Source organism: Lacerta agilis, chromosome 8 (assembly GCF_009819535.1).
Source record: "Lacerta agilis isolate rLacAgi1 chromosome 8, rLacAgi1.pri, whole genome shotgun sequence".
NCBI classification, from domain to species: domain Eukaryota; kingdom Metazoa; phylum Chordata; class Lepidosauria; order Squamata; family Lacertidae; genus Lacerta; species Lacerta agilis.
The window spans coordinates 22,429,766-22,443,716 of NC_046319.1; the positions used below are offsets into that span (position 1 = coordinate 22,429,766).

The 13,951-nt window shown below is 47.8% G+C and overlaps 1 protein-coding gene across 1 annotated transcript; it reads right to left on the minus strand.

The window, feature by feature from the left end:
• Positions 1-2,927: 2,927 nt before the first annotated feature.
• On the minus strand, positions 2,928-9,974 carry VAMP3 (vesicle associated membrane protein 3). Its single transcript, XM_033156530.1, has 5 exons — positions 9,897-9,974; positions 7,153-7,231; positions 6,388-6,546; positions 5,586-5,637; positions 2,928-4,550 (listed from the first exon to the last, which is right to left on the minus strand). Coding segments are annotated over exons 1-5 (312 nt in total). The 5' UTR covers positions 9,899-9,974; the 3' UTR covers positions 2,928-4,530.
• Positions 9,975-13,951: the final 3,977 nt, after the last annotated feature.

Consider the following 13,951-nt stretch of genomic DNA (forward strand, 5'->3'; position numbering starts at 1 on the left):
GGACCGGCGCGCGGAGGGGCGGGGCCGAAAGTGAGGGGCTTTAAAGAGGGCCGGAGTTGCTATTGGTAGAGAGAGGGAGGAGCCCGCGGGAAGTCGCGCTTCCATGCCTCGTGCCTGAGGAGGGTGTCACGCCCACCGCCGCACGCTCTCGGAACAAGAGGAGCCGAAAAGGGAGTTCTACGTGTGGTGTGTGCGCGCGCGCATACTGACTCCTCTCCCGCGCGCATGCTCGGGAGCGAACGGTGGTGGGGAGGGAGGCGGCTGCCCTTTGCTCAGCTGAGCGCATGCTCAGCAACGGCCGCTTCGCTGTAAACATGTTTGCGAGGCGCGCCCAGCTCTTGCCCGCAATCTTCCTCGCTAGTGCGTCCTCTCAGGAGGTAAGCGGCTGTTCCTAGCGATCTTCTGCCCAGACGGCTTTGGCTGGCCTTTGCCAATCTCTGTGGGTCTCCAAGGCCGCCTGAAAACTCACGAGCCTGGAAAGGCGATTAAAAACAAAAACAAAAAATTTTCAGAAGTTCTGGTCCCAAGATCAGCATTTCCAAAAAGGGAGCAGTTTACTCCTTTTACAAGACAAAACTTTTTTAAAAATAATTTTTATTAGTTTTCAGTTACAATCCAATATTAGCCCCATTATAACAATACCAAATTAGAAAACAATTACAAATACGAATCGTTCAAATTCCGAGTTATATAATTTAAGTGGCCCCCCATGTGGTAAAATTGATGGTTTGATGATTTTCTTTATTTCTGCGTTCCAAAATCTTATTTCAATTACATTCCAGGGAACTATTTTGAGGTGCGGTTCAGATATTCTTGAACTAATTCAGTGAGCTTCACAAAATTAGAGTGCTGCAAGTGTCTTATTGTGGGCTTACCAGTGCCAGGATGTTTGCATTATTGACCCACCTGGTCTGGTGTGTCGTGTTTTGCCACAGAGTAAAACGTCTGTGTTTTCCTGCCTCTTATTTTCATCCGACCTCCCCATTTCCTGTCGCCCTCCGCTGCCATCAAACACTGACACACACACCTTTGCCAATCCCATTTGCAGCCCTTCATGCATCTGGTCAAGGGGGCTGCAGCCCACAGAAGCGCTTCTGCCAGCCTTGCCCCTACATGGACCCCCTCCTGATGTTTTAAACTCTCAGCTGCCATCTGCATCAGGCCACTGTGCTTGGCTTGCATCTAAAACTCCTGGAGAGCACCATTTGGGGGGGATGAAGGGAAGGCTGGCCTAGGTCCCAAATGGAGAAAGCGACTGTGGCCCCTCAGCTGCTGCCACGCTTCCAACTACCAGCCTGCCTAATGGTCAGGGGTGGCAGTGGGCAACATCTGGAGGGTGACAGGTGCTGCACCAGACCAGCCCTTCGGAGTGGGGGGTGGGGGGAAGACCAGCAGTGCCTCCTATCCACTGGTAGGCTGCTGTGAAGGTGGCATGGGGGTACTGCGAAGGAGGCAGAAGATCTGGCCTCCAAGGAGCACTGCACAACTGTTGCCACCACCGCAGCGTGTAATGCCTTTCTTGGGAACCCAGATCTGCTGCTCCTGTGGTTCTTCACCTTGCCTCATGGGTGGGCCAGTCCTGGTAGCAAGACTATTGCTCTCCAGCCTCTGCTTGCGGGCTGCCAGGAGCCGTCTGGTTGATCAACGTCGGGAAGAAGACACCGGGGTAAATGGACTTTTAGGTCTGTGGCAGGTGCAGGGCTCATTAGGTGGGTCCACATCTGTTCTGTGCACATGGCAACCTTATGACAAGTGCGTGCACCAAGCCAGGATTGACCAACAAAAAGAAGCTGAGGCTTACTGGCACAGTTAGCTATTAAAAAAGGGGGAGGGGAACCTTTAAAAGGAAAAGAAATTGCAGAATGTGAGACAAACCTTTTTCTGGACAGTTAGTCTGTCACTATCTGGAGTGACACAGCACTCTTCACTTGAGAACTTCAAAAGAGCCTTGCAGTTAGTTGGACCAGGCTGTTAGAAGAAAAAAAAAACTGCTCCCTTTCCCTTATGGGGTACGCAAGAGCCCATAAAGTCCTTGTGTAGGTTCTCTATCGGCAGGAGAAAATAACAGAGGCCATCCAGAGAATATTGAGAAGCAAAGAAGCTAGTAAGCCTGATCCTTATTAAACTTGCAACAGAGTGCTCAAACTACCACCACCCCAACACAGGAGGAAGGAGAGGAACCCCAAACAATGGTGTGCCAGCCCATACAGACTTTCTGAAATTGCCCACCCTGGAGCCCAAGACCACCCCCCAATACACCATACATACATCATGGTCTACAGCAGAAATACATAACAGGAGGTGGTCTACAGCAGAAATCCTGTCTGGCAGGAAACCTGTTGATGGGTTTACCTGGAGAGCCTGGCCAGTCTTTTGTGGTGATAAATACTTAATTCCTGAGTCCAGGTCACAGGCTCACCCTATTCATATCTTAAATGTGCCCTTAAGGCAGGATTTGTGAGCAAAGAGACAATGGAGAGGTTTTCCCCATTTCCTCCTCCTTGCAGAGAAACATTTGGTCAATTTGGGAGAGTCAAAATGGTTTCAGGACTGTCTTCCTGTACTGTTTCAGACATGTGGATTATATATTTATGTACATGTCTGCCTTGTACATTTAGTTTATATCCAAGTCCTTATAATTCTTATAACATGGCCAAAGGGAGTCTACCCAGTTGAGCATCTGGGGCCAAGTGGATGACTTTTCTGGGGAACCTGCAAGAAAGACCTGAGTGCAACAACAGCAGAGCTCTCCCCGCTCATGAATCCCAGCAACTGCCCTCCAAAGCATACCGTCTCTGACAGTGGAATTGAAACCAACAGCATCATGACCAGCAGAAAGCAGAAGTAAAAGGAGCAGGAAAATCCTCTGTGGCTTCTCTTCCACTTTTACTTTATTACTTTTTTAAAAAAAGAATGCACACCAGAAGCGACTTATAATCCACTTTTTATTAAGCAGTTGCAAAGAAGGCTTTTCTTTGCCCTGTTAATAGTGCCAGGAAGTTGTGTGAAGCTTTGTGCCCTGGCCAAGACATACACATACACAAAACAAGGCTGGATTTCAGTCAAGGCACTGGCAAGTCTTACAAGGCAAAATTCACATCCAGTGTTTGGTTAAGCTTGAAGTTTAAAGAAATGTTTTAATAACATTTTATACAGTAAGAGGATTGATAACACATGAATAATCAAACATTTTTGAAATCTTTACCATAATTCTTATCCTCCTGACGTATATTCCACCTTCCCTTTAAAACTAGCAGGTTAACAACTATCGCAGGACAAGTCTCAAGAAAAAGACTCCTTATAAATTGCCTGCCAATTTGGTTTTGCCTGGAGTTCTTTAAGGCAGACCAATCTATTCTTCATTTATCTTCACCACCCCTTTAAAACTAGTTTTCTAGCAATTTGCATAACAAATATGTAAAAAAAAAAGGGGGTGGGTCGGCAAGGAACCAAGGACTACATGTTTGGCAATGCTGGTAAACAGTACAGACCCGGTCTCATTCATATATGCAGTTTTTGCTCATAAGCAGAGGGCAACAAGGAGAACAGAAGACCCAAAGGGGTGGGGTGTTGTGCGAAGGGTGCAAGGGGGTGGGTGGGAAGGGAAAGTGAATCACCCAGAAGGCACGCAATCACACACTGCTTGGCTCATGAAGGGCTGTGGCACACCAGAGTATCTGGCACACCGAAGAGGACAGAAGCACTCTTTGGCAAAATCTCTCAAGGAGGGCAGCTGACATCTGCATGGGCCACCCTAAGCAACATGAGTTGCAAGTCAAAAGTATTTCCAAGGTTTCTTTTGACCCTCATTTCCCTAACAGATAATATATTCTGCTGGTATGTTGAGGGAGCCTTTCTTGCCAGTTTTAGTTTTGCCAGAACCCCCAATGCCGAAACGTTAAATTCAACCAGAAATAAGTTTTCAAAAATACTTTTATAATATTTGTTCAGGTCCAGGCAAAAGGCACTGAGGAACGGCAGCTTACTACGAGAAGAGCAGAAGGCACAGTGTTTTGTCCCAAATACTGCAAAAGGTGTATTGGCACTTAAGTGCTTGGAGTGTGCAACTTTCATGGTTGCTCCCCACCTGATCAGGAGATATTATTTAATTAAGGCAACAATGATTCCAAAATGGCACAAGAGAAAAAAAATTCTCCAGAAAGCACAAATGAAAGCTAGTTTCCTTCCGTGTCCAGGTATAGTAGGTGAAACAGATAAAAAATACCCATGATCTATGAAAACCCACCCACCCAGAAACTCACAGCTTCAGTACAGAGATCATGATACCCCCAAGCCTTAAGATGTCTCGCCCTCACTCATACAGGTCTTGGCAGTCTCAGCCAACTGCAACAGCATTTACAAGTTGAAGCGCATCATTTGAATAAAGGCACATTTGTCTATAGGCTACAGAGTTAACATTTCTATCCAAAATAAACGTTTGATTTGTGCACCCGTAGGAAAGCTTGGTATGGAGGACACTGATGTTTCTTGTTGAAAACCGCTTCAAGTTCCAGGGTTTCCTCAAACGGCTCACGAGGACACGCTCCAAACTATATTTAAAAAATAATAAAAAAATAAATCATAAGGGTTTGGGAGAAGAAACATGATTTTATGCTTAGAATGAAAGGATACCTGCAAAACTATTTATATTTGAGGAGTTCCCTTTATAAAAAGTGATCATCATCCAACACTTGGCAACTAACAAAATTGGCTGCCACAGAATGCAAAGCACTTGCCATTCACCTCCCATTAAGAACAAACTCAACAAAAGGAATTGGGGCAGCAATTTTACCCTCCAAAACTGTAAGTTGTTGGGACTCCAGCTGCATGAAGCCAACAGCCTTCAAACCAGCAAGTTATCTGCACAGTCTTGAGTCAATGAATCAGGGCACAGAGGCATTTGTGGCAGCTATTCCACAGTGCCAGGGAACTCTTTTTCTTGAAAACAGAGGTGGCCCTCTGGAGGCTGCTTTAATCATCCTTGACCATTGGCCATGCTGGCTGAGGGTGATGAGAGTCCAGCAACATCTGGGAGCCCCTCCTTGCTCCTTACTTAGCCTGGCGATTGAGAAGAGCTAAAAGATCTTCCTATTTGAGCAGTGTTACTACTAGATCAATGTACCTGGGGAAATACTATCTTGTAGGGCTTTTACACGCAACCTTTTAGAAGAGATCTCAGTCTGGAGTGGGTCCACTGGGATCGGAACAGAATATATAATACCAGGCTCCTCTTTACTACAAATCCCAAGAGAGACAGACAGAAGAAAGCCACCTGACTGCATTACCAGTGGCCTTCTAATGGAGAATCACAAGTTCTTTCCTTTTAAGACATTTTTCAGGGGCGCAAATGGCAAATGAAGCAGAGAGGTCCAATATATCAGTGAGTCCCAGGCTAAGGAGCAAGCGCTCTATCTGATAATGGATGCCTTTGCTAACCTCCAGGTGTTTTGGACTACAACTCCCATCAGCCACAGCCATATTTGCAAGGTCTGATGGGAGTTGTAGTCCAAAGAAACTGCAGGGAAACATGTTGGCGAAGGTTGGGCAATGATATTCCATACCTAACCAGGACTCAAAACACTTACCAATGATGATGATTAAGAGAACGACCACCACTGCAATCAGAATGGCCCACATCTGCCAAGAGAGAGAAACAGAGCAGAGTTATTAAATCTGCGAGCCACCACCCTAATTTGCAAGTTTAATCTAGTATCCTAGTTTTGTCTAATTGCAATCATTCAACAGATAGTGGCATTTAACATCATTTGGGAACTCGGAATTTCTTTTAGAAGTAGCAGCTTAATAATACAAGGATTCCTGTCAATATGATTTAGCAGTATATATTTTTACCAAAATAAATAAATAAATCATTCAGGAACTGGGAAATTGTGTGCATTAGTTAACAGGGAGTAAAACACATAATCATAGAATTTTAGAGTTGGAAAGGACCCCAAGGGTCATCCCTGCAATGCAGGAATCTCAACCGAAGAATCCATGACAAGTGGCCATCTGACCTCTACTTAAAGGAGAGTCCACCACCTTCCAAGGGAGTCCGTTCCACTGTCAAACAGCACTTACTGTCAGAAAGTTTTATCCAGATGTTTAGTTGGAATCCCCTTTCTTTTAATTGAAGCCATCGGGGTCGGTCCAACCCTCTGGAACCAGAGAAAATAAACTTCCCACTGGTGTCCCTTTCCTGACCCCCTACAGGTCTTCAGTTTCCAAGAGGCTCCCTCAATCATCCTTTGCAGCTGTCCAGGGACCCAGGGGGAACCCCGTATCTTTTGCCAACCTGGTTCCCTCCGGATGTTCTGGACCTCAGCTGCATTCCAAAACACCTGGAGGGCCCCAGGCTGGCGAAGGCTGCTGCAGCCCAGTCAGAGTTACCTTGCAATTCTTCCACCAGTACTTCCTCTTCAGCTTGGCAGCATTTGTCTCAAACTGGGCAGCTCCGGCTTGCAGGGCATCCACGCGGTCATCCAGCACGGACAGCTTCTCATCCCTTTCCAAAACCTTGTCCACGTTGACTCTCATGATATCCACCACCTGAGAAGTCAGAATGATTCTTAGCATGTGTGTGGATGCCTCTATCATTTCTTGACACACATATATACAGTCGTACCTTTGGCCAGATTCAGCAGCTGGGGTCTTTGTAGGGCATATACTTCCATGAACTAAGTCCACTGGCAGAGGAAAGCTTGTGCCAGCCTTGCCCACAGCCTAGTGCCTTCCAGATGGTATTGGACCTCCAAACCCAGCAGCCAGTGCTGAGTTGGGAGGTGACGAACATCTGGAAGGCTGGTTTGTGCCGTAATAAATTATAGTTGGCCACACAAGACCCTTTGTTGATTTCATGGCAGCATACGGCCAAGCTGAACCCCTCTGGAAACAGAAAAACCACGGCAGGATGCCCAGTTGCTTGGCACTTAGAAGCCACATTAAGTTTACACCAGCTAGACACCCCCTTGAAGGTCACCCCCACCCCCACAGAGTATGCATCTTGATGCAGCTTCATGCAGTGCAGCCACAGAGAAGAGGGAAGGAAGAGGGCAGATGATGGCCAGCTTTGCTCATGTCTTGCAGGAGACAGACGAACCCCACCCCACCAGGATGCCCAGTTGCTCAGGGGAGCCACAATGGTGTCACACTTACCTCATCCACCTGGTTCTGGGTTTTCTGAAGCCGGTTGCTGCCTGAGGCAGAGGCAGCCCCAGAGGGGCCACTGGTTGACCTGCAAGTCAGAGGCAATGAAGTCAGGTTATCACGGCCTGCTGTGTGCTTGGCCAGGACAGAATTCCAGTGGTAAAGAATCCCCCGCATGCGTTGCTTCTTAGATTCGTGTCCATTGTACCAACTGGTGTCTTGAAAGCAGCTCAGAATGAGCATTTAGCATTAAAAACACCTGATTTCATTAAAAAACAACAGCAACCCAAATCTTTACACCTTTGAAAATTAAACCCATGAAAGAAGAAGCTTCCAAAAGACAGACACTGGGGGAAGGAGAAATGAAAACAAATGTCAGCAGCATTTGAGAGTGCAAAGTTTCAAACTGGAGGATTAGCTGCTAAAAAAACCAGTGATTTTAAAGTTTCAGGAAATGACCTCTAGCTCTCTTAGACCTCATTGTCTTTTTGATTTCAGCTCATGACTGAATCATGTCTTCTTGCCAATTAAGTGTCAAGACACTTGCATGTTATTAAAATCTCAGTCTAGGTGCCATTTGTGATACTGAAGTGGAAGGTAAAAGTGTCAGGAGGGGGGCACCAGCTGAAGCTCCCATCATGCTGGGTGTGGCTGATGGGTTTTGGGAGTCCAACAGGGCTCACCCCTGTAATGAGGGAAAGCCACCACAAGTTGCCAGGAGGCTGTCAACACAGTGACACCGCCAGACCCATAACAGGCTCAAAGACGGGATGTGATGATTTGCCCATAACAGTTAAGTCCTTTAAAGTCTGCAGGTTTGTTTCTCTTGCATCAAATCCCCACTCGAAAACTAAATTATCAGGGCAACATCCCCCACAAAAAAACCTTCTGGAAGCAACCAATTTTGAAAGGGCACGATCCATCACACTGATCACTCTCTTGTTAACAGAAGGGCATGCCTTGAAGTTGACCAAGGAGGCTGCCCCAAACATCCCTTACACATGCAAGAAAACCCTAATTTTAAGTTTGATGGAGGTTTCACATTAAACTGCTAATATGTAAGTGTGGAACTTCCAGTGTTGTGTGCAGGGGTGTCTATGCCAAGACAGAATGGTGTAAAATCCTACCCACAACCTCCAAAAGTGTCCAATATGGTTGACCCTTCCTTTGTAACCATTTTGAAATGCAATGCTGGGACACAGTTTTTAGGAAGGAAAGTCCCATTAGTCAGACAGTGGCTTGCTTAGGAGTAGCATTTATGTGAGTTTTATATTGCTTTTTCCACCCAATCAGGAGCAAAATGTAATTAAAGCCATCAACACAAACTAATTAAAACAAAATCGAAAATTCTTTCTAGTAGCACCTTAGAGACCAACTGAGTTTGTTCCTGGTATGAGCTTTCGTGTGCATGCACACTTCTTCAGATACAGAGAAGATTTTGTTTTGACTATGGCAGACCAACACGGCTACCCACCTGTAACAAACTAATTAAAATACCTAACGGCACAAGCTTCTAAAACAGCAGTCTAATGGTTGTACAGTGGTTGGGTCCCTGGATATTTAACCCGTAAAAGGCCTGGGTGAATAAATGAAGACTTTGCCAGCATCTGAAGACCATCAGTGAGGGGAAACAATTCCATTTCCCAAGTGAGGGCCAAGGGAGATGTTTCTGCCCAGCAGTACTGGTAAGAGAAGAGAAAGGACTTGCCAGGTTGGTGAGTCTAGCTGACTCTTCCTGGTGCCCCGCTGGTTGGTTGGTTTTCAATGGCACAGAGCCATCATGCCAAGTTGGGCCCATCAGCCCAAATGTGTGATTTATACTAATCTCCCAGCTGAATTCTGGTCCAGGTGGGTAAGAGAAACAGCTGTTTAAGAGCTGACACCAGAAGAAAAAGGAGAGCCTCATTTCATAGGGTGACCTGTATCCCACATGTTCACCCTGAACCACTTGAAATTCAACAGGGAACACTTTGTTTTTAAAGGAAAATTAGAATATACAACACCCATTGCAAAGTGGCGACATTGCTCAAGTTCAGCCTGTGGTTAATTCTTCGAGAGCGTCAGTCCTCCTGACCGTGATTGACAGGGGCTGAGCCCCCAAACAAATTAAGCTCCAATTTCCCCCGCCATACTGAAAGCCTGAAAGATTATTCTTCGTTTGCCTTACAAGGGGACAGGCACGGTACTACATCCCTTTCCTTTAAGGCTTCCGCCCTAACCCAGCCCAGCATGGAATTCAAAGGGATTTACTGCCAAGTAGACATGGGGCTGCTTCCCAAAAAGTTTTACTTGGAGCAAGGGCAGTGAAATTAATGCACTTAAGCCAGTCGCGTCTACTCCGAGGAGGACTAGCCTTGGAGAGGCGTGAGAAGCCAGACCCAACTTCGGCAGCGGGCCACTTTAGGGCTGCAGCCGTTCTGTGCGTCGGTGGAGACGCGCCCCCGAAGGCACTCTGCCTATGCCTAGAGGCCGCGCCTCTGCCCACGCCACGCAAGCCCGGGAAAAGAAACGAGAGTGTCCGGCCGACTTTCACTACCCCCCGTGGCGGCCAGGAGCAACAGGACCCCGCTCCAGCCGGGCCAGCGCGTCGGGGTGCAAAAGCGAAAGGGAGGGAGTGCAACCAGGCTGCGGGCCGGGGCCTAAGGCCGGGGAGGCGCCGCCCCAAGCAGGGCAGCTAGCGGGGAGCCCTTCCGCCCGCCCCCAACGCCCCTAGATCAGGACCGGTCCCCCTCCGCCCGCCCGACGGGGCTCACATGGTGACGTTGGGGGTGGTGGCGGCGCAGCAGCGGCTCTCTCCGAAGAACTTTTCCTGCTCCCCGGGTTGTTGCTGGTGCCGCTTCGGGCTGCAACTTTTGCAGGCGCGGCCGCTGGGTGGGGCCCTGGGAAGCTCCGCCCCGCCGGCCGGGGAAAGCCCCCCAGCCCCAGGAGCAGGAGGCGGAGGAAGGGGAAGCGGCTAGGCGCCTTCGAGAGCGCAACCCGCGGAGTGGGAAACCTGCCCGACGGCAAGGAGCAGCAGGGAAGCCTTGCAAAAGCTTGAGCGCGCTCAGCCGACGGCTTCTGGGCTTCTGAACCCGCTGGCCGCGGCGCCCGCCCGCCCGGGGTCTCTTCTTAGGGCTTCTTCGGAAACTCTTGATTTGTGGCGTCTTCTTTCCCTGGACGGCCGTGGCTGGAAGGCTACTAGGCACGATGGCTCTTCCCCGCTCCCAGACGCAGCAATGCACCTCAACGGCAGTTGTTGAAAGCTACAGGAAGGGGACAAGGGCTCTTGCGCTCGGGTTCTACTTGCGCGTTTCCCACTGCTTCGCTGGACGGTGCACTCGATAGGCCACTGGCTTGATCCACCAGGGTTCTCTTTACTGTGTGTTCTTAAGTGCATTGCGCTGGAGTGAGGCTGGTGAGCCTCCGGTGGTCGTCCTACTCAGAGGAGATGCGCTCAGGTTAAGAACGGAGCAGCCCATCACCAGCTGCATTTGGGAGCACCTGATTTGGGGGGGGGGCACGTCTTTACCTGCACCACGCTTTATGTCAAATATGATGCCTGGTGGTGGGCATGGTGTGTTTGGGGGGGGGGAGACCCTGCCTGCTTTTGATTTAGAGAAAGGTTGTGGCCACAAACAGGCTAACAAGGAATTCTCCGGAAGTAGTGATGGTCACCAACCTGGATGGTTTTATAAGAGGATTAGGCGCATTCATAATTCTTCTAAATGCTGGTTGCTGGAAGCCACAGGCAGGGAGAGTGCCCTTGTGCGTGCTTGTGTCCTGATTGCAGGCTTCCCACAGGCATCTGGCCAGTCACTGTGAGAACAGGATGCTAGATCAGATGGTCCCCTTTTAGCCTAATCCGGCAGGACTTGCCTTATGTTCTTAGAACAAGGCATGACAGACGATGCTCATCTCCTTTTGTTGATGAGTCCCTAGTCTGGTAGATCAGGGGAATGCTGTGGACACTGGAGTACTGCATATTGACTTCAGCAGTGCTTTTTGACAATTCCCCCCCCCCCCATGACACTCTTGTTATCTACTGATATCTAAGGAACTGCATTTAAAGAGCATTTACAAATGCCTCTTTGTTTACCTGGGGAACAGTGTCGTGCAGGGTTTGGTCCTGGGTCTGCTGTTGCTTAACACCTTTATAAATGATTGAACAAAGAAATGGAAATCGGCAGATGACATCGAACTGGGTGGAGTAGCTAAAACATTGGAAGACGGAAACAAGAAGACAAGAGAAGTGGCCAAAACTATCAAAACAGATTTCAACAGAGATAAATGTAGAGTTCAGTATGGAAGGTAGGCAAAACCTGGGGCACATATGCAAGATGGCTGACTCACGGCACAACCTGTCACTCAGCCAGTGTTCCAAAGCCCAGAGAGTATTTCCACACAGAAGGCTTAGAAGCAGCTCTGACGTGGCCTTTGCAGTGCCAATGGAAAGCTAGCCTAGGCCGGGGCAGAAAGTGCATTTGCATTGCAAAAGCCTTTCCTGTGATTCAGCATGGAAGAGCAGTGAGGGCAATTCAAGCCTGGCATGTGCAAAATACTCCTGAGAATCTTCATTGCTGGAGTAATGCCAGAAGAACAGCACTGATTATTTTGAGAGGTGTGGCCTGGAGAACAGGTCCTATGAGGAAAGGTGTTGGGTATGTCTGGCCAGGAAATGATATTAAAATGTTAGAGGACAGAGTCAATTTGTTTTCTGTTGCTTCAGGATTTGGGGGGGGGTGTCCTGCAGACCTCCAGATATTGTTGAACCACCACCACCACCCAACATGCCCAGAAATGATGGGAATAGTAGGGGAACCACATCATAGATTCTCCACCTGCTGCTCTAGAGGGAAGGCCATGAACCATGGGGCTTGAAACATTTTAAATGAAACATTATGAAATTTCCTGATGGTATGAGGATTTTGACAGGCCAACAGACTGCTGCATTGCAGGGCTGGCCCACCAGTAGTTGCCTCAAGTGGCAGGCTGGGGAGGGTCAGCAGTCAGTTGATCACCTGCACTTGTTGCCTGTATCTGCCACCTAGAAAGAGCAGGGCTGCTGGCTTCCAGTTTCCTGTGTGCCAGGGATGGATGCCTCTCCCGACACCATGGAGAGAAACAGATAACCTGCATTTTCCGCATTCTTCTTCAGTTGGAAGAGGAACCTGGCTCTCACCCACAGTTTGCCTGGCACTCGCTTCCCCATGGAATGCGAGGGCAGACAAAGGCACTGGGTGAATGGAGCACTCAGGCTGCCACGACCCCCCAGTCACGTTCTTGGAAGCACAGGTTATCCTGCTAATTGGGTTTTTAAAAACTGCAGGCGCATGCTTGAGATGATGAGATAAGAAACTGCAAAAATGAACCCAGCTACAAGGATTTAAAAGGTTTGGATTGAGAGAGGATTTCATTCGGATGAAGGGAGCCCACGGTTTGCTTATATAAAAGTTTTTCTCTGTTTATGATACAGTAACCCTTCCCAGAATACAAGCTTTTTTTAAGTGAGGGAGGAAGAAATTGGAATATAAATATGGAATTTAACAAAACTGGAACTGCATGTGTGAGGGAAAGGAACTGAGAGGGAAGAGGGCTGAACGCTACACTTCGAAAATATGGGGCAAAGCCTGCCTTAGCCACAAAGGATTGTGTTTGAAATAAGGACTATTGACCATAAATCAGTGGCAGGGAAGAAAGGAGTCTACCAGCTGCGGGAATAGAAGGTTTTGGATTACCTATTTGCAGTCTGGATTCAGACAGTTCTTCCTAGGCTGGAAAAATTGTGAAGGCGGCTTGTCAACTGGAAGCCAAATCACAGGACGAAGTGATGCAGTGACTTTTGGAAACTGAGAGATAACTGCTTCTCCTGAGGCATGATGGGAAAACATCATGGGGGGGGAACCGTCACAACACGCAGGAAAGAATAAGAATTACAGTTAAGAGTTCCTCACTTGAAACTTTATAAATTACCTAATAAACCAACACGAATGAAATCAAAAGATTGTAGCTGTTATATAAGGGATTATTACATCTGAATGGAATATAATGGAAATTATAAAGATTTTGGTATTGTTATAATGAGGCTGCTATTGGAACAATATTGAAAACCAATAAAAACATTTTTTCTTTTTTAAATAGAGCAGGGTTGCTGTCACTTACTCCTCTTTGGCCTCACTTTCTGTCCCCCGCCACAGCAGGGGGGGTACCATTTTCTTTTTTGCCGCAAGGGACAAAATGTCTTGGGCCAGCCCTGCAGCTTGAAAAATGGTGGCCCACCCTCATTCAGGGGTTTTGAGAGTTGGCTGGGTGGCCCACCTGTCAGGGAGGCTGTTGTTTGAGTGGGTTGCCTGCATTGGCAAAGGGGACTGAACTAGGTGACCTGAGAATATCCTTCCAACCTTATGAGTCTTTCCTTTGAAATCCCAGCTAGATTGCTTCTGCTCAAATGCTGCCATGAAAAAAACCTTGGCAACTACTACTAAGAATAGCCAGTGGCTGGAGGCATGTCCTGTGTTGTCACAGGGGCTCGTGAGAAGCAAAAATGTCCCCCTCAATCATGGAAATGGGTATAGTTTTAATAACAACCCATCTCACTTATGCCCATTTTGCACTCCTGAACAGGTGCCCAAACCTGACATTGAGTTTTATCCAAGGCTAGCCTGACTCAAGAGTAAACCCACTGAGGTTAATGAACATGACTAACTTAGGTCTATTGATTTCAGTGGGTCTACTCTGAGCAGGATCTAGTCGGTGGCAACCCTGCGCGTTGAAATAGGAGTAGCTATATAAATACATGCATATCTTAAAAAAGAACAGACTTCAAATGGGG